We start from the raw sequence: 20,124 nt of genomic DNA on the forward strand, positions 1-20,124 counted from the left end.
ATTAAACAAGTCACATTTTGTCAAATACAAGCGAGTTTGAGTCCAGATCCTGATCGCACCTCGTCACCCTATCATGTTGTATCTCTTCTCTTAAAATCAGAAAAGTTGCCAAAAGAGCAAAAGAACAACGTCTAAATGTCAGTGAACATCTTCCTGCACACCTACGTACACATTATTTAAACCAGAACAAAAAGGACGATGACTGTACAAGAGTGGCTGTACTGTTCTCACACTGATCAAAGTAAAAGGCTAGATTGAGACAGACAGCAACCTTTCTGACAAAATAAAATAAAAATACATGATCCATTGTAAGCAGATCATCAAATGCATCTTTGGAAAGCCTCTTCATTGAGGTCTTCCATTAGTCAATGACAACCTGACCAACGGAGACGCTCAAACTAATTGGATATATAGTACTCTATGAAGTTTCTGAGAAAAAGATCACAGGCCATGTAATATCAAAAGGTAACATTTATGCAGAACACCCTCTTTTATTAGACACTGTCTACACAACAAGCGTATTATTCTGCATGGGGGTCATTTATGTATTCATCTCTTGTTATAAATCAGGCTTTCTGACTAAAAGGCATAATAGAATCTAATAGAGATCAAAGAGCACTGGATGATGTGTTTGGAACATGGACATGAACATGAGCTATGTTTCCATCCAATGTTGCGAATTTAACTAATGCTCAAAATTAGCCTGGGTTTCCCCATGATGCCTTGCGCGCAGCGCGATTTTATTCACGCTGCTAGGCAGCCTGGATACCATGGACCAGATTTTCCCCTCAAAAAGGGAACCAATCACAGAACGGGGAGGGAGCAGCAAGACGATCACGACGTCTATGCGACACACCGAAGCAGTTTGTTTATATCTATGGATCCAACATGGAATCAGACGCGAAGTTACCTTTCGATGCAGTCTTAGATAGTGTTCTAAGTAGTTTAGAACGCAAGTTTATTTCGTATTCTTCCTCGTCGAATTTCTGTCGCTCTACATACGTCATCTGGTATAATTGAAACGATTGGCTATGAGCTACGTACAGGCGCATTTGATAGACATTCGTAGCATCCAATAAATGGCTCTGGGCATTCGTAGACCACGCCTCAAATACGAGAAAATGAACATGTGGTTCCCAGACCTCGTCTCAATGAGACGTTAGCCAGGCTAGCTCAAAATTGGAATATCGCATAAAATATTTGCGGATAAAGCACTGTTTCCATCCAGTGAGTCGAAGAGAACAAAATCGTCACTCCCTGATAAACTGGCGATAAATATCACTAAGAAAAATGGAAGTTGAAGCAGTAGGAGAAGCCATTGTATAATAATTTTCATATATAATATATAGTGCTGTTAAAATGAGCGCGTTAATTTCTCAGTTCAGTTTTCATTTTAACGCGTTAAAAATATTCTACGCTTTTGAGTTTTTTCATTAACCCTGCAAAAATCTCCACAATAACATTAATTGGCAGAACTGTTTCCAACATTGCTAATATTAAAAGATGTTTCTTGAGCACTAAATCAGCATATTAGAATGATTTCTGAATGATCATGTGACACTGAAGAAATAATGTAATGTAATGACACACTTGAGGTGAATTAAGCAGTTTAAAAATGCCAGGAGCCTTAACTCTTTACTGTTAATGTTACCCAAATATACCAATATATAACTGGCCAATGACTGCAAATCACAGTTTATTCTCATCTCGTCACTGGTTCAATATAGCAGAATGTGTAGTCTTAACAGAGAGGTTGTGATCTCACCACATTTCTTCAACACAATAAATCACTTTCATCTTCAGCCCTAAGACTCGGACCACTACAGTTAAAAAAAAAAAAAAACCATCAGACCCCAGAGCGAAACCGACTAATTAAATCATGAGTCATTTTACAGTTTGAATCCCCTCTAAATCTGCAAAAAAGTTCTGCTGTGGAGATTAAATAATTACCTGGACTTAAAACAGAAAAACTATGTTTCTACTTCCAAGAGATCTTACTGAAAATCCAATAGATATTGCCTCATTCGGAAAAAAAACAAAAATGCAGGATTTGCATTTCTGAGCACATTTCTTTCCCTCCCAAATTTGCATAACAAGCTCGCAAACTCCTTTTCTTGAGAAATGCCTTACGTGAAGAACATTTTCAAAACAAAACAAGCATGCTCCAGAGACCTCATGCACGCAAGGCAATACTGAAAGTAGCTTCTTTGCTGCTCGCTTGCTAGCACATCAGAACGAACAGCGCTGCGTTTTATTGTTTTTTTGTCAAGCATCATCCATCATTCTCATGGGCGGGAAAGAAAGTTTTGAAACAAGTGTTGACATTATTGAAAAAGCGAGAAAACTCCCGACCACTTAGGAGCTAACTTGTTTTGCGGGACTACCTAAACAGGTGATTACTAGCGAGTGAGGTGATCGCATAATAGAAAACATGCTCCACGTGTTCAGACTGGAAGCCGATTGGCTCAAAATGATGCAGAACTGCGGACGCCATTCAGCCCGCGTGTGTAAAGTTTAGATATTGTTTGCTTATGTATTCTCCGCTGTTCCTTGAGCTTCAGCAGCCCGGACACAAAATAAATGTGTCTCCTGCCAGCGAGACATCGTTCTATCAGTCAGCATTAATGGTCTGAGAGCAGGGGCCGAGGATCTGGCAATGCGGGGCTCGGATGAGCGTGGTCCGGGGCCAGACAGTCAGACGCAGGGGAAATGAGCTCCATTACTAAGGTGGCCATGTTGGGGCTGGGAGATTGGGCTGGCTCTTATTGCCTGTGTTTGGAACAAATGGGAAATGTGATTCCCCCGGGCCCCAGACAAGAAGGGACGACTGATCATTATACACTAACATCACCAGCACAATGGAGATGACAAGGGCATGGAGGCCCCAAAGGATACAAATGATGGAGTATGTGCAAGGTGGGAGCGAGAGTATATTTGTGTGTTTGTACTCGTATATAAAGGCCAGAGTCGTGCCTAATGTTGAGCAGACAGTAATGAGGAGAGCTGAAAGAGGGCTTCTCATCCCACAACTTTCAGCTTTCTCTCACTTTTACATTACCCTACCACATCTGTCCATACCATTTTCCTCTCATACTTGCATGCTGTCCCCATGCTCCTGTGAGAGTCCCTGACCGTGAAGCAGGACAGAACGAGCCAATAGGATTTCTCAGCTCAGCCACTGAGGATGTTGAATAAGATATGAGTGATTCTGGAAACAGAGCAGGTAGCTGTTCAGGAACAATCAAAAGAATCAAATTCAGAATCAAAGAGGTGCAAAAAGAGGTGCAAAAAGTATACATGAACACCTCAGGGTTCCCACACATTCTCCCTTTTAAAATTTCATACTTTTCCAGACCATACTTAACATCTGGTAAATGTTTTAAAATCCAACTGTATGTTACATTTTGAGTCAGAATCTCTGACTATGTATGCCATTATGCTGCCAAATAACTTCCGGAAGATTCTTAAACAAATCAATTAACACCAACCCCAGACAAGATCAACGCACAGCATTTTATTAAAACTGCAATGCTTGTTTTAGCAACATTGTTTATTTATTATAGCCCACGATCGGTTAAGAGGTTATTAAGATCTTCCAATAGAGGTAGTCTATGTGGACGTTTCTGGTCCCAGTAAATCTCAGGTGACCTGAGGACAGTTCTGTTGTGAATTATTGAATTGTTTCATGTTGCTGTATTAAAATAAAACATTGCTATGGTTGTTTACATTAACTTTAATTATAATACAGTAAACTGTAATACTGTGAAATATTATTCCAATTTAAAATAACCGTTTTCTATTGTAAATTTAAAATATATTTTTTTATTTTTTCATATTTTTGAGTGTGGAGAAGAAAGACTCTTTGATTAATAGAAAGTTCAAAATAACTTTTTTATAAACTTATCCATACCTGTAAATTCCTCAAAACAAATTCCATACTTTTCCATATTTTTTCAAACTGCACAAGAACCCTGATGTGTTTGAAGTGACAGATTTTGAGAAAACATTTTTTTGCATCCATTTACAATTACAGATAAATATAAATATTACATATGAATATTAAATATAAATAAAAACTTTGGGGTCAAAAATATTTGTAAAAATATTAAAAGTGACAGTAAAGATATTTATAGTGTTACAAATGTTTTTTTGAACTTTCTATTTGAACTTAAAAATGTATCAAGGTTTTCACAAAAATATTAAGCAACTCAGCTGTTTTCAACATTGACACTAATAAGAAATGTTTCTTAAGCAGCAAAACATATTATAATGATTTCTGAAGACACTGAGGACTTACAAATTCAGCTTTGACATCACAGGAACAAATTATATTTTAAAATATATTAAAAAAGAAACCAGTTATTTGTAGTAATTTTTCACAATTTCAAAGATTAAATAAACCTTACATACCCCAAACCTCTAAATGGTAGTATACAAAATATAATTTGTGAATAACTTGCTATAAATGTTATTTAGATTTATATTTGTTTATAAATAGTATTCGTTATACTGTATATAAAGTGTACATTCTCAAAAATCGCAACTTGTAAAATCTAATAAAAATTTGATTTAATTTTATTATAATATAATTTATAAACATTTTATCTGTTTTGATGTGGTAGCATATAGAAGCTGAATTATTTTTAGATGTTAAAATAAGTTTTCAAAACTTTTAATCTCATTAAAAAAAAAGTTTGCTTGTGGACACTTTATGCAGTTATGTCATTGTTTGGTTTTCAGTGCATGTGGACCGATTCTGAGAGAGGCTGGCAGATTTCCCAGTCAAGCACCAGCACCATTTCGGAGGCATATTCAATTCCATGATGCCTTGAGCAAACATGTGTCATCTCCAGTATAGACTGATTGAGCTATAGCTCCAAGATAACATATTAATGTGCTGTATGGGACATCCAGCATTCATGTACACAGTGCTTTGACCAACAGAACTGACACACAACAACATTTGTTTCAGATTTACCTTGCAGCAGCCAGCAAACAGTATCAAGCTCCAGCGCTGGCTCCTAGTTAACCTCAAATACACATCACACAACCCGGTGCTGCAGCCTTCTCTACCCAGGGCAGGTGAAATCCCCACCGGTCACAATTACCCAGCAAAGCACCTTCATCAAACATCCAGTGCCTGGGAGCACGTCTGACGTGCCACAGCCCTAATTCACTCCCACTCCAAACTACACTGCATCGGGACCAAATAGCCATGAGCAAAAACATCTATCCATCCACGTCTCCCACATCTAACTTCGAAGGGAGGGAGTGGGATAATAGCGTTGTTTAGCCATTGCCATTTGGATTCAACTAGCAGGTGCTTTCGGCTTTTTTAAAACCGTGGCAAATGTGAAATGTTTTATTCATGTTCTATGATAAAACTTTGCAATGTACTGTGTGTGGTGCGTATTGACACGGTTCAAAAATAAAGAGTTCTCCATCGCTCTTTTTCCACATTTCAGTGGCATGAATAAAAACCCTGAACAATGGTTATTAAACGAAGACTGACTTATGTAATCCAAGTGTTACAAAATGTGTCCACTCTGCACTTCCATTGGTACTGCGTTCATTTATCAACCTACCTATTATAAATACAAATAAAGAGGCAGGAAAAAACTGGGAGTTTGCCCATGTCTGATGAAAACAGGAGAGAAACTAAAAAAGCAAGAGTGGGTGTTCAAGAGTCCCTCTACTCTGAGTTGCCAGGAAAGGTAGCTTTAGTGAGTAAGAATAAAATAAATCTTGTTTATCAAAGGAGTTCATATACACAATGCACTTGCCTCCTTGTGGACTTAAAAGAAAGGGTTTCACAGAATGACAGTACATCAGCTTAAACCCTCCATGCTTCAATTTTAAAGTCCACAATAGTACAACACAACAATTCTAGCTGTACTTTAAAAGAATTCAAGTTCAGTCGACAGCATTTTTTCGCATAATGTCGATTACCTCAGACATCATTTTACTCATCCCTTAGCTCAAAACAATTGTCTGCATCTAGTCTGCATCTTTAGGATTTAAAGAAAAAAAAAGTCACATTTGTATTAAAGGTCTTACATTAAACAATATCTTCATAAGTTACTTAATGTAAACAAGGAAGTTACACATTACTTCCTTTCTTGATATCCTTTCACAAACATTGCACAAAAGTTCTCATTGGCAACATAGTTTGAAGTTAGCTATAACTTTACACAGGTTAGTAGGTCATTCTTTCACAGTTGTCTCATGTTAACACATATAATATTTATGTATTTTATGTCACTAATGGACATTAATTATTTTCTGTAGCAATCAGCATTATACAACAACTGCTGATAGCTAAGCTTATTTTGTATTGAACCCCAGAACATTCTTTAAACTAATACAATCCTATACTAGAAGAGCGGTGTACCTCAGGTCTCAGTTTTAGGGCCATTTTTATAATTTTTTTTTTTTTTGACAGGTGGGGATGGTTTAATTCCGAACGCTAATCAATTGGTAAATTAATGAGAATGATTTGAAGGAAGCAAGGGAAAAAAACAAACCGAGTCCCAAAACAAACAATCCAAACATTACCGATGGAAGATAGAAGGCAACTGCGTATTTCATCCCGCCAGAGGATCCAATAATTAACATTCCCATTAATATTCCTTCCACAGAGCCTGGGTGGCTCTGAACGCTTCTGTGAAATGCAAATTGCTGTACATAGAGGCTTCAGAATAGGAACTGCGTGACTGCAGGGGAGGGCTGCCACTCTACCCCAATAGAGCTCAGAAATTTTCAGGTACCCCATTGATGACAGGAGGGCAGGAGACAGGAGGAGACTGGAACTTTTGAGAAATATTCAACACGATTTTTCTGCATTATTTATCTAACCAAATATAATTCAGTCAGCAAAAAATATTAAGGACATAAATCCTTATTTTTGTCAATTGTTTGGAACAATCATTGGTTTGACTTTCTGAAAAGGGACAAGGAGAAATAACTTTAAATAAATTTCATAGTTTTCTTTGTTTTCCTTTGCTGATCAATTCATTGAAAAACAAAAAAAAGTGTATCTTCTATCTGAGGAGAACAATATCACTTTTTTCATGTACGTAGCGTTGCTGCTTTGGTCTGCTATACTCAAAAAGCAAGGTGTGCTATTAAAACCCAGAACTCCTGTTTACTGATGCACAATGAGAATGATACTAGATGAATTCCATGTTTCACATTATTGTAAACAGAGTTCTGTTATGAAGACATCAGTGTGCATCCCGAATACAAACACACTGAGTTGAAATCTAATCAGGTGCATATTGACATGTGTGCTTACAACAAATACAGGCAAATTATCAGCATCATGCCAGGAATTCCGGTCAGCTTCGGCAAAGGATCATTATCTGAAAAACAACTCCACAGCTCATAAAAGCTGCAAGCTAAAGGATCTTGTGCTCCAGAGCGAGTAATCAACAGGAGGAGGACAGGAAGTGTGTGTCTAGAGGAGATGGTGAAAAGATGAGTTATGAGGTGTGTGTGTGTGTGTGTGTCTTGGTGTGTTTACAATTCCAGAGCTGAAAAGTGTGACTGTAGCGAAGATATTGATCAGAGCACAAACTCGTAATGATGGTAAAAAGAACTGGGTTCGGCCGCAAGCCCAGTCTTTTGTGGTGCCTAAGGAGTCAACAAAATCTCAGACGGAGAAAACTTCAAAGAGTGGAAAAGTAGTACTAAATTGAGAACTGAAATGAAGTTAAAGGACAGCAACTTTTTTATTTCTTATCAAACTCTCAAAACACCTCTATATTAACCTTTTGTGGGGCATTTCAATTTTTGGTTTGGATAAACATACCGTTTAGTCATTCATACCTTGGGATCGGCAGTGAGAAGCTTGAAGGCTGCGTACACCTGATTCTCCTTTACACCTCCACCCAGGTCCAGGAAGTTAGCAGGCTTTCCACCGTGTAAGTCGATGATGTCACATGTTGCCATAGCAAGGCCAGCACCATTAACTGTGGATACAGATCATTTTTCAGACATTAAAAATTACAATTGTATCATCATTTCCTCACCCTCATGTCATTCCAAACCTGTACGACTTTCTATCTTCAATGGAACACAAAAGGAGAAATTCTTAAATAATGTGCCAGTCACTCTTTTGTAGGCAATTACAATGAATGGAGACTGGAGCTTTCATGCTTCAAAAAGCACATTCTGTAAATGCTCAAACTTACACACTATATTCCAAGTCTTCTGAAGCTGTGTGATACATTTACATTTTGAATAGATGGAAATTCAACTAGTTCTTACAATGATAACCAAAGCGTTCGGTGAGTTCTATTAATCGGATAAGTGACATTTGTGAAAGAATCACGGGGAACAGTTTTGTGAATTGGATCAATTGAATCATTGAAAAGACCAGACTCAAACGATGTGTTCATGATTCAGACATTGCTAACTCTCTCTGTCAATTTTTTTTTTTAGTGAGCAACAATCTGTTCTTCAAACAAAACTACTCTATGGAGTCATATGAACTGTTATGAAGCGTTTAACATTTCACAGCCATAAAATCAACCTTATTACATTGAAAAGAATGTTCACTATAATAATATAGTATATATAAAATATAGTACATAAAATCCCAAGCCTCCGTTGCTAATTCCAACACATCATTTTAGAGCTAGCAATGCAGTTATTAACTGAGAGAGAGAGAGAGAGAGAGAGAGAATCTCTGAAATCATTTGGAGAGGTGATATAGAACTGTAATGCGGTCAAACCTGCCTGGAACAAACGTTTCCCTGAAAATAATTGCAAACATTAGAACGTTCGTCAACCAATCAGATTCAAGCATTCAACTGCCCAGTAGTATAACATTTTATAATATTCAATATAACACCAGAATATTCTTTTAAAAAATAATGTTCCATGGAAGAAAAAAGTCGTACAGGTTTTGAATAAGAATAAATAATTATAGTACTTTCATTTTTACAAGCTAATGGCTTTAAAGGAGAACTCCGGTCAATTTTAACATTGAGCTCATTTTTTTGTACATTTGGAGTGCTGTCAATACAGAGAACAACGACAAAAATCGGTGTTGCCTACACCGTGTTATCCTCTTTTTAAAATTTGCACCCTGTTGACTTCAATGGGGCAAGTTTTAAACCTGCTTTTAGCCTCTTAACATCCTTGATGTGTCATTACAAGTGCACAGGTCATGTGAGTGATTCCTTCAGAGTGAACGCGGGTCAATCTGTCTGCAGTAGATGTGAAAGATATGAATAAAAATGATATTTATTTAGCCAGCGCTCATACCTGTATTTACATCCTGTTTTCGGTCAAAGTCCATAGTAATCGATTGTCGAGTTCACGCGCATTGGTTTAGTACCTATGATCATGCGCGTGAACTCGACAATCGATTACTATGGACTTCGACCGAAAACAGGATGTAAATACAGGTATGTGCGCTGGCTGAATAAACATCATTTTTATTCATATCTTTCACATCTACTGCAGTCAGATTGACCCGCGTTCACTCCGAAGGAATCACTCACATGACCTGTGCACTTGTAATGACACATCAAGGATGTTAAGAGGCTAAAAGCAGGTTTAAAACTTGCCCCATTGAAGTCAACAGGGTGCAAATTTTAAAAAGAGGATAACACAGTGTAGGCAACACCGATTTTTGTCGTTGTTCTCTGTATTGACAGCACTCCAAATGTACAAAAAAATGAGCTCAATGTTAAAATTGACCGGAGTTCTCCTTTAAGTTGCTTCCAAATCATGGACTTGTGTTATACTACAGCCTTAGCCATACAGCACATTTACAAGAAAAGCACAGGCAAAAGCAAATAAAAAAGTAATTTGAGATCCCAACCCCATTGAAAACACAACTCAGGCTCTAAATCTGCTACCCACTGCTTTCTAAGGAAAGCAAATTGTGTTTGGCTAAAAGTATACGGGGTGTCAAGAGTGGTTGTAGTATCTGTGTTAGCCGGCCTGGTGAGCCCCATCTCGTGCTTTGAGTTGAACGGCAGCCAACTGATTCAGCCATTTCCTGCTCATCTCACCTCTCCTGGCTTCACACATCTCCTCTTATTCTGTTCTTCAGTGCCGAGTTAACGTGTTGGCACAGGCTTTGACACTAGACTCAATAAAGTGAAATTCAGCTGAACAGCTGTCGCTTTGCCAGTTTACAAAGCTTTTAAGGTGCGAACTAACTGCGAGTAAATTGTGCGTGAGTGTGTTTGTGTCTACACGACAAGGTCAGTTAGAGTCACTTCTGCGCTCGTCTTGTCTATACAGCTCTTTCTTGGTGCTTTACTCTGAGAGCGGCGTGATTTATAATGAGGGACCACTTAAATGTGTAGACTAACAATCATCTTGGTTGAGTCGTTTTCCGGAAGATTCCTGCTAATTAGAGCCCATCGGTTCAGGCAGGTCCCTTATGGAGCTGTTAGAGAACTGCTGGAGATGATGACTGGATCGGCGCCCATTTGGTAACACCTTCAACAAAATCCTGTTCTCAAGACTAAAATAAAAGCGTTTGAAACTACTCTAAGAAGAGCATGTCTAAAGCTGGATTTGAAATATCCCTTGAGACACGAGTGTGATGTTGAACAGGTTTCTGAAACCTTTGAAATTTGAAGAAGTTTTGAAGAAGTTTTGAAGAAGTTCATCTGGCATGTCGTTTATCGTTTTAGAATAACAAGCTAATGTATATATGAAGCATTAAAACAAACCAAAACAAGCTATGTTTCCGTCCAGTCCGATGTACTTGAGGTCATATTTGGCCGCCTCGGTCTCCGTGGGGTCGCTCTCCGCTGTGTCGTCCATGGCGAACACGGCTTTCTGTCTGAACTCAGCGTTGTCGTCAAAGTTGATTTTAGCATCGAAGCAAACGACTGTGGACAGACAGCAGAAGTCAGTTAATGATATACTGGCATATATATTTCGATTTTACAGCTAGTCAAGTTTCAGACCTGTTCAATTTGTTCAATGTGCTACCTTGATTATGTGGGAATATAGCACAAAGATATCATATCACGTTTGTGTTTTTCTAACTGTGAGCGCTCTCCTGAATAATAGTACAAACTCAACAAGATATTGATAAAGCAAAGAGGACCAAGTAGTTGTGGCTTTTGCCAACAAAGTCGCATCAAGAAGATGTATCTTTCCAATGGCTTTTCAAAGCATCTGTTATTATTCAAATATGGGGAGCGCATGCAGCAAATTGGCAATGGCAGGTCCTAACTGAATAATTTACACTGAGTGAAAGGGTGCTGCATATGTGTAAACACAGCCATGTAGATCTAATGACAAACCTGCATTCGACACGATCTTCACTGACACCATACATACGTCTGTATATCTAATTTATACAGCAGGACTATCTTATTCAACAAACACAGATGCTGTATAAGAAAACTAGCTTGGGGAGTTTTCTGCGACTATCTTGGCTGTATGTGACCAGACCCAGCAACTCTCTCATTTGTAGTGTTTTGCAGCCTCTCGCTGTCTCCAGAGTCTGCAAGGACCCAGAACTCACTAACAAAAATAATCTCTGTTGGGAAGTACACTGGGTTCACTTAACTCTTATCAAACTCAACTGTACACTGTTACCAGGAGATTGTTTTACTTACTTTTGCAGAGAACTGAGTCAAGCCAGCCAGACAGTAACAAAGAACTAGATCAGTTTTCTCCATCAAACAAACTGACAAAACAGTGTCACAGATGTTTTTTTTTAAATATATTTAATGAAACCATGCAGCTTGGTGACACATTTGAAAGTACTTAGTAAGTAGGGGAGACAGATTTTATTTTGTCACTTTTTGACAAATAGAAAAAAATGAAATAGAAAATAGAAAAAAAAACAGCCAAAGCAATTTGGAGACTTTTGTTTTGAGGTTGCTGGAAAAATATCACTATTAAATGTCAGTGTCAGTGGTGTTTCCTAAAGAGCTCTATTATGATTTTAAGAGAGAAAACTAACAGACTCACATCATTAAAAAAAGAATGCTTGAAATAAAGACACATATACATACAATCAGAAATACAAAGACTAAAGAACAATAGAGAAATGTACAAAAATGAAATAAAATATAAAATAAAATAGTAACACTTCACAATAAGTTCTTATTTGTAAACATTATTTAATGTATTGGCTAACGTGGATTAATAATGAGCAATATATATAGTAAAGCAATATGAATCTTTGTTAATGTAAGTTAATAAACAATTGTTCATTGTTTGTTCATGTTAGTTCACAGTTCATTAACTAATGTTAACAAATACAACTTGATTTCAATAATGTCATAAAGTAATGTTAAAAATTAACGTGAACTAAGATTAATAAATTCTGGAAAGGAAAGGAAAGGAAAGGAAAGGAAAGGAAAGGAAAGGAAAGGAAAGGAAAGGAAAGGAAAGGAAAGGAAAGGAAAGGAAAGGAAAGGAAAGGAAAGGAAAGGGCAGAACAGGACAAGAAAAGAAATGAAATGAAAGGAAAAGAAATGAAAGGAAATGAAATGAAATGAAAGGAAAGGAAAGAGCAGGACAGGACAGGACAAGAAAAGAAAGGAAAGACAATACAAGACAAGACAAGACAGTTCATTAACTAATGTTAATAAATACAACTTGATTTCAATAATGTAATAAAGTAATGTTAAAAATGAACATGAACTAAGATTAATAAATGCTGGAAAGGAAAGGAAAGGAAAGGAAAGGAAAGGAAAGGAAAGGAAAGGAAAGGAAAGGAAAGGAAAGGAAAGGAAAGGAAAGGAAAGGAAAGGAAAGGAAAGGAAAGGAAAGGAAAGGAAAGGAAAGGAAAGGGCAGAACAGGACAAGAAATGAAATGAAATGAAAGGAAAAGAAATGAAAGGAAATGAAAGGAAATGAAAGGAAATGAAAGGAAAGAGCAGGACAGGACAGGACAGGACAAGAAAAGAAAGGAAAGGACAATACAAGACAAGACAAGACAGTTCATTAACTAATGTTAATAAATACAACTTGATTTCAATAATGTAATAAAGTAATGTTAAAAATGAACATGAACTAAGATTAATAAATGCTGGAAAGGAAAGGAAAGGAAAGGAAAGGAAAGGAAAGGAAAGGAAAGGAAAGGAAAGGAAAGGAAAGGAAAGGAAAGGAAAGGAAAGGAAAGGAAAGGAAAGGAAAGGAAAGGAAAGGAAAGGAAAGGAAAGGAAAGGAAAGGAAAGGGCAGAACAGGACAAGAAATGAAATGAAATGAAATGAAAGGAAAAGAAATGAAAGGAAATTAAATTAAATGAAAGGAAAGAGCAGGACAGGACAGGACAAGAAAAGAAAGGAAAGGACAATACAAGACAAGACAAGACAAGACAAGACAAGACAAGACAAGACAGTTCATTAACTAATGTTAATAAATACAACTTGATTTAAATAATGTAATAAAGTAATGTTAAAAATGAACGTGAACTAAGATGAATAAATGCTGGAAAGGAAAGGAAAGGAAAGGAAAGGAAAGGAAAGGAAAGGAAAGGAAAGGAAAGGAAAGGAAAGGAAAGGAAAGGAAAGGAAAGGAAAGGAAAGGAAAGGAAAGGAAAGGAAAGGAAAGGAAAGGAAAGGAAAGGAAAGGAAAGAACAGGACTGGACAGGAAAAGAAAAGAAAAGAAAAGAAAAGAAAAGAAAAGAAAAGAAAAGAAAAGAAAAGAAAAGAAAAGAAAAGAAAAGAAAAGAAAAGAAAAGAAAAGAAAAGAAAAGAAAAGAAAAAGAAAAGAAAAGAAAAGAAAAGAAAAGAAAAGAAAAGAAAAGAAAAGAAAAAGAAAAGAAAAGGTGGCAGCACTTTAGTGACGGCCCCTATGAGGACTAAATCATTTTGCCATTATGGTGTAGGGGCCGAGATGATTTCTCTCCCCTTCTTTAATTTGACAGGCTAATACTGCAGGCATTACCCTCTCTGGACCTACTGTATGTAATTTCATACCAATAAACGTTACAACATCCTACATCATTTCCTAACAGGTACCTATAAAAAAAATAAAAAAATAAAAAATAATGTGGAAATGGTATTGGAAGTAGCATTTGGTCACATTAAGAACATATTTGTGCCAGTGTTCCGTTGGAGAAGCCCTGTAAAGTTTTGCTGAGGCAGCGCTCATATCCATGTGTTTAATATAACCATTAGTATGAAATGACATTTATCCTTGGAAGCTGCAAGGTCTTATTTGGATCTTTACAGGAGCTCTTATGCAATCTGTGAGCGAGTGTTTCTATCTGTCATTCATGCGTGAATACCCACACACACACGGCTTACCTTGTCCCTCAGGTGTTTCTCCGAGTGGATTGACTTCGACTTGAGTGGCGTCGACTTTGAGGAACAGATCATAGAGTCGTTTAATCTGATCTGCAGCCTGTGACAGAACCACAGAGAGAACTAATTATCCCAGATGCACATTTGCAGAAGAGCTCTGAGAGCTTATGTGAAGCCTTGAAAACTCTCAAGCGAAAAAAACAAAAAAACAAACATATATATTCCTTATTTGGGTCATTTACTGTACACTGTCCAATAATGAGGATGCATCTTTCACCGAACACTTGCTCTTCTGGTCAGAACGTACTTTGGGTCACTGCCAAGACAATGAGAAGTTGCCTTGGATAACTTCAAAAGTGACAGAAATTGATTTGGAGTCGGCACAGTCAGCAGGGAGTTGAGTCGCTGTGGCAGTTAATGCGTCCCTGCTGAGAGACACGACAATGTCCAGCGGCTCTCTCCAATTCTCCAGCGGCTTAGTAAATGAGGCTTACGTCAATCGGAACAATGTGAAAATTGGGTATTGAGATGCCAGCTTTTGCTAAGTATATGAGATTCTGCAATACTTTGAATTCTGTACTTCTGTAAGATTTTGGATTTTGTGCTTTCGTAATTTCACTCTACAATTGACTTTTTCGCATTTTTGTAATACTACTGTAAAATCTGTAAGTTTTTATACTTTCATGGAAAATCTCATATTATTTTTGCATTCTGAAATTTTGTGACACTTTCATAGATGATAATATACTGTAATACTTTAATATTTCGTCCTTTAGTTAATTTTGTCGATTTTGCAATGCTTTCATATTTGATATGTTTGTGATACAAAATAATATTTAATACTTCTGTGACACTTTTAAAACACTCTTGCAAAACTTTCATAGATTTCATACGTCCACAAAAAGATTTCAAACAGTTTAATTTGTCATAGATTTCTTAATATTTCATATTTTGTAACACTGTCATAAACGTTTTGTCTTTTGGTTAAAATTTTCATGGATTTCTTAATACTTTCATATTTTGTAATACCTCATGCTTTTGCAACACTATCATGAAGAATTTCATAACGCTTTTGTGCTTTCTTTGTAACATACGATATTCATATTTTGCCTTTCTGTTACAATTTTGTAGATGTTGCAGTACTTTTGTAGATTTCACAATATTTCATACTTTAGTGAAAATTGTTTAAAAGTTGTCATATTCTGTACTCTTGCAAATCATTTGTTATGAAACATCAGCTTATTCGTTTCATCCTTTTACTGTGGATTCCATAATATTTCATACTTTTGTAACACTTTCAGGGAAGATTTCAATACAATGACAATCAATATTGTTGATTAATTTCTTAATATTGTATTTCATTTTTTTATTTCTTCTGTAGATTTTGTAATATTTTATATGATTTTCACACACTTTTAATTGAAGATTTCATACTTTCATACAAATAAATTCTTTCGTATTTCATTTGTTCTTTATGCTTCCATAGATTTTGTAAAATTTCATACTTTTGTAACTTTTATTGTTGATTCATTTCTTAATATTGTATTTCCTTTTTTAATACTTCTGTAAATTTTGTAATATTTTATATGATTTTCACACACTTTTAATTGAAGATTTCATACTTTCATAAAAAATAAATTCTTTCGTATTTCATTTGTTCGTTATGCTTCCATAGATTTTGTAAAATTTAATACTTCTGTAACACTTTTGTTGATTCATTTCTTAATATTGTATTTCATTTTTTTAATACTTCTGTAGATTTCGTAATATTTTATGATTTTCACACACTTTTAATTGAAGATTTCATACTTTCATACAACTAAATTCTTTCGTATTTCATTTGTTCGTTATGCTTCCATAGATTTTGTAAAAATTCATACTTTTGTAACACTATTATAGAAAATTAGATGATTTATAGTTTGTAACAATTTTTATTTATAACAGTACTTTCGTAAATACAGTAACATTAACAGATTTGTTGAAATTCAATTTTTAGCAATACTTCTTTGTCCAAATAGGTCTTAATCACTGCAAACTCCTAATTTCCACAAAAAAAAAAATAAAGAGTAATAGTTAAACGTTATTACATGTAAAGTGTAATTAAATCGATCAAGTTATCTGTTTAATCTTTTCATTAATAAAAGCAGCACCCGCTCATTTCACAACAGCTGAGGTTTGACGAGAGGTAAAGACAGGAAAGATAACCAACTGCTTATTGCTCTACACTTTGCCATCTCATGAGCTTTCTTAAAGCACGTCATCCGAACAAAATCTCCTTTCAAAGCATTTAAGAGCTGAAATGACATCTCCCTTCCCCGTAGCCAACGGAAGCTCTTTTGATAATGAGCGCATTCTGACAGAAAACATTGTAGCGCTGCTCTCATCGGCACGCACAGGCGAGCGCCGGCTCTTTGTCATATCGTTGAACTTCAAAGTGGAGAAGCTAAGTCAACTGCATCCCAAACATTCTAATTAGCATTGACTCAAATAGATGCTCGCAAAAAAAAAAAGGCGCGCAGTAAAGGGGCGACTTTACGAGAGCCAAACTGACAAGCTAGACATTTAGCAGCAATTTCCATACCGCCAAGCTTCTCGAATGTCTATGCACAGAGAAATATACGCTTGTATACACAATTATGACATGAACTAAAGCAGATTCCTTTAAAGTGCTTAGCGTGATTGGACCTGTGCAGTTGGAAAATACTGATTCTTTACAAACTTTACCTGCCATTTGTTTTAAACAGGAATAGTTCTACTTCTAGATTTTGAAGGGAGGTGAGGTTCATTTTTTAAAATGTGCCCCTTTTACAAGGTTTCACAGATGTCCCCATACTTTTTGTCAACACTGTCAAAAATGTATGAAAACAAAACTATGTATAAATAAAAATATGATCCTGAAAGTCGTATTTCCATATTTCACCCGCTATCAGTTCAACAATGTCTCATAGGCTCTGGTGGGATTTATAAAAAAAATGATTAAAAATGTAATTAAAAATAAATAGGGGCATCATGGCAAAAATTAAGAAGTTCAAATCAACTAAAGATGATACAAATCTGCCTGGAAGAGGACGTGTGTCTATAGTGTCTTAATGCACGGCAAGGAGGAGAGTGAGTGTCTTCCCAAGTGGCTTCCCAATGATCACAACTGGAGAATTGCAGAAATTAATTGAATCTTGGGGTCAGAAAGCCTCTGTTATATTTATACAGCACCTACATCACCATAAGCTGTTTGGGAGGGTTTCAAGAAAAAAAATCCTCTGCTCTCATCCAAAAACAAACTCCAGCAAATTCAGTTGTCAGATACGACTGGAACTTCAAACTGGACTGGGTTCTATGGTCAGATAAATAAATAAAAAAGTGTTTTGGCAGCAAACACACTACAAATATACTGCTGGATCTGTGAAATTTTGGCCCTATTTTTCTGCTGGAGGTCCTGGACATCAAAATGAATATATATATATCATGGCCGTACCAGTTCCCTGACCTGAACCCTTAAGAAAACTGAAGAGGAGAGTGTATCAACATGGAAAGCTCTGGAGAGATTCTGTATGAATGAGAAATGTCGTTTCTCATGTCAGGTGGTCAACGGGAGGTTGGAAAAAGTATTGAATAAAAGGGTGCCATTAATTGTGGCCAAAGTGTATTGGAAAAAAAAAAAAAATCATAAAGAGATTCATATATATATGTGTATGTGTGTGTGTTTGTGTATTTGCCTTTATTTTTGTATCTGACAGTATTTTGACCCACATTAAGAGACAGGCATTGAAAAATATAGATTTAGTGAAAATGTGGAAGACCATAAAGAATCTCCAGTGCTAAAGTCACTCTGAGAGGCCTGAGGGTAATGTCTTTAAATCTTGGAGATTTCAACTGATCGTTGCAGCAAATCTGGTTCCTTTTTATTGGTGGCGGTTTATGGGAGCGATGTAACAGCACAAATTGTTGATGACCGGTGATTTCTGCTCATGCCTACACACGTATAAGTAATGTTTAATGACTGTATTGGCAGAGTCATCATGTCCAGTACTCTCGCTTTTTTTTTTCCATGACAGAAATGGAGACATAGTGGATGGGGGGGTAAGGTGAGGTGAGGTGAGGGCTACTGTGCTTCTGTTACGACACACACTCTAATGGCACAATCTCTTCGGCTACAATTCAGGCCAAACCCATTACCTGTCTCTCCAATGGTCCTTTGAATCCCAAATTAGCTGCCATACGTAGCGCCTGGTCGTCTCGGACCCCTTCGAATATATCTATGACTTCCTGAGGCAAGAGATGGGAGAGAGAAGGCAAGAGGAAAACCAACCATCAGCTATAATTTGACACAAAGAGGATGTTCGTATTAAAATCAAGAGAGCTGCAATTAAGCGCTGGCATGCAGCCAACCTCAAACAAGAAAAAGACGAGAGCAGGAGAACAATTGCTTACGATGGCTTTCCAATTACAAGGCCATCTCTAAAAGATCACTCATACACAGAGATAGACACACAAAATAAAGATAATGGATAAGACCAGATGTCACTAAGAGCTACAAGAAATAGACACAGCTTTTACATGTCTTAATATGAGGAACACGTCCATTAAAGGGGACATATTTTACATCTTTTTTTTATCATATCTTTATTTGTGGTTCACTTATAATGGTAGGCATGTTTTTTATTTTAAAAAAAGTATCCTCTCTCTGACCCTTAGAAATAAACCTTACGTTTTTTTGCAGTTTTGCATTTAAGACTTGTGTGTTAACATGTATGCATCCTTTTTGACAAATTAATTTCCATGACATTTTGATGGCTTTACATGTTAAATAATACAAATGTAAAATAAAAACTAATTTAAATGTAAAAACATATATATATTTTATTAATTTGTGATACTTCTACAGATTTTGTAATAGTTCATACTTTGTAACACTTTCGTGAACGTTTTTAAAACATTTATAATATGGCATATGTCCACAAACAGCTTAATATTTTTACACTTTTGAAACCAGTTTTGAAGATTTTATTATACTTTCATATTTCCACCATTTATAATAAGTCCATATATTTTTAAATATTTCTGACTTTGGTAACACTTTGAATCATTTCATAATTCTTTCATACTTTATAACATACAATTTTCATATTTTGATTATATGTAACAGTTTTGTAGATTTTGCAGTACTTTTGTACTGTATTTCATACAATTGTAATGCTTTTGTAGATTTTGTAATATTTCATACTTTTGTAACACTTGTTTTTTTTTTGTCAGGGAATTTTGTGCTCTTGCAAAACATTTGCAGAATTTACATTTCATGCTTTTTCATCCCTTTTTCATAGATGTCACAATATTTCATACTTTCGTAAGACTATCATGGTAGATTTCATAATACATTTTAATACATGAATGTCTTTATAGAGATTTCTGGGCATATAAACTAAATTTGTAAGCGTTTTGTACAAAAGTCTAAAAAAAGAGAAACAAAAAACAACTTGTGATTTAAATTCAGCTTAGTGATGCATTTGGCTTTATCAGAGAAATGTATTATAGACATTTCCAGAACTTTTAATATATTTATTTAATATAATTATTTCCATACATTTTCCAGGGCAATTTAAAGTATATATATATAGTTTAAGTTTAGTTCGAAACATCAAGAAGAAAATAGACCCATTTAACACAAAATCTCAAAGAAACTCAACTCCTACACCCTTTAAAACCTTTTCAGTCAAATATAAGTGAGATACCTTGAAGATGAGCTCTGGCGTGGTTGCAGCCACTTCCTCTATGTCCACACCACCCTGAGGGCTTCCCACCATCACGGGTCCATTACAGGAGCGGTCCATCAGGATGGCGAAATATGTTTCCCTGGAGATATCCAGAGCTTCTGCAACCATCACCTG

General features: G+C 36.1%; 1 protein-coding gene across 1 annotated transcript in view; it reads right to left on the reverse strand.

The window, feature by feature from the left end:
- Positions 1-20,124, reverse strand: part of suclg2 (succinate-CoA ligase GDP-forming subunit beta) — a 117,094-nt gene that overhangs the window by 43,472 nt on the left and 53,498 nt on the right. Inside the window, exons 5-9 of the mRNA XM_079856582.1 lie at positions 19,969-20,121; positions 18,416-18,505; positions 14,246-14,342; positions 10,698-10,859; positions 7,828-7,970 (exon numbers count right to left, since the gene is read on the reverse strand). Of these exons, the coding sequence (XP_079712708.1) occupies positions 7,828-7,970; positions 10,698-10,859; positions 14,246-14,342; positions 18,416-18,505; positions 19,969-20,121 (645 nt within the window). The remainder of the gene's footprint in view (positions 1-7,827; positions 7,971-10,697; positions 10,860-14,245; positions 14,343-18,415; positions 18,506-19,968; positions 20,122-20,124) is intronic.

Source organism: Squalius cephalus, assembly GCF_949319135.1.
Source record: "Squalius cephalus genome assembly, chromosome: 22".
Lineage (NCBI taxonomy): Eukaryota > Metazoa > Chordata > Actinopteri > Cypriniformes > Leuciscidae > Squalius > Squalius cephalus.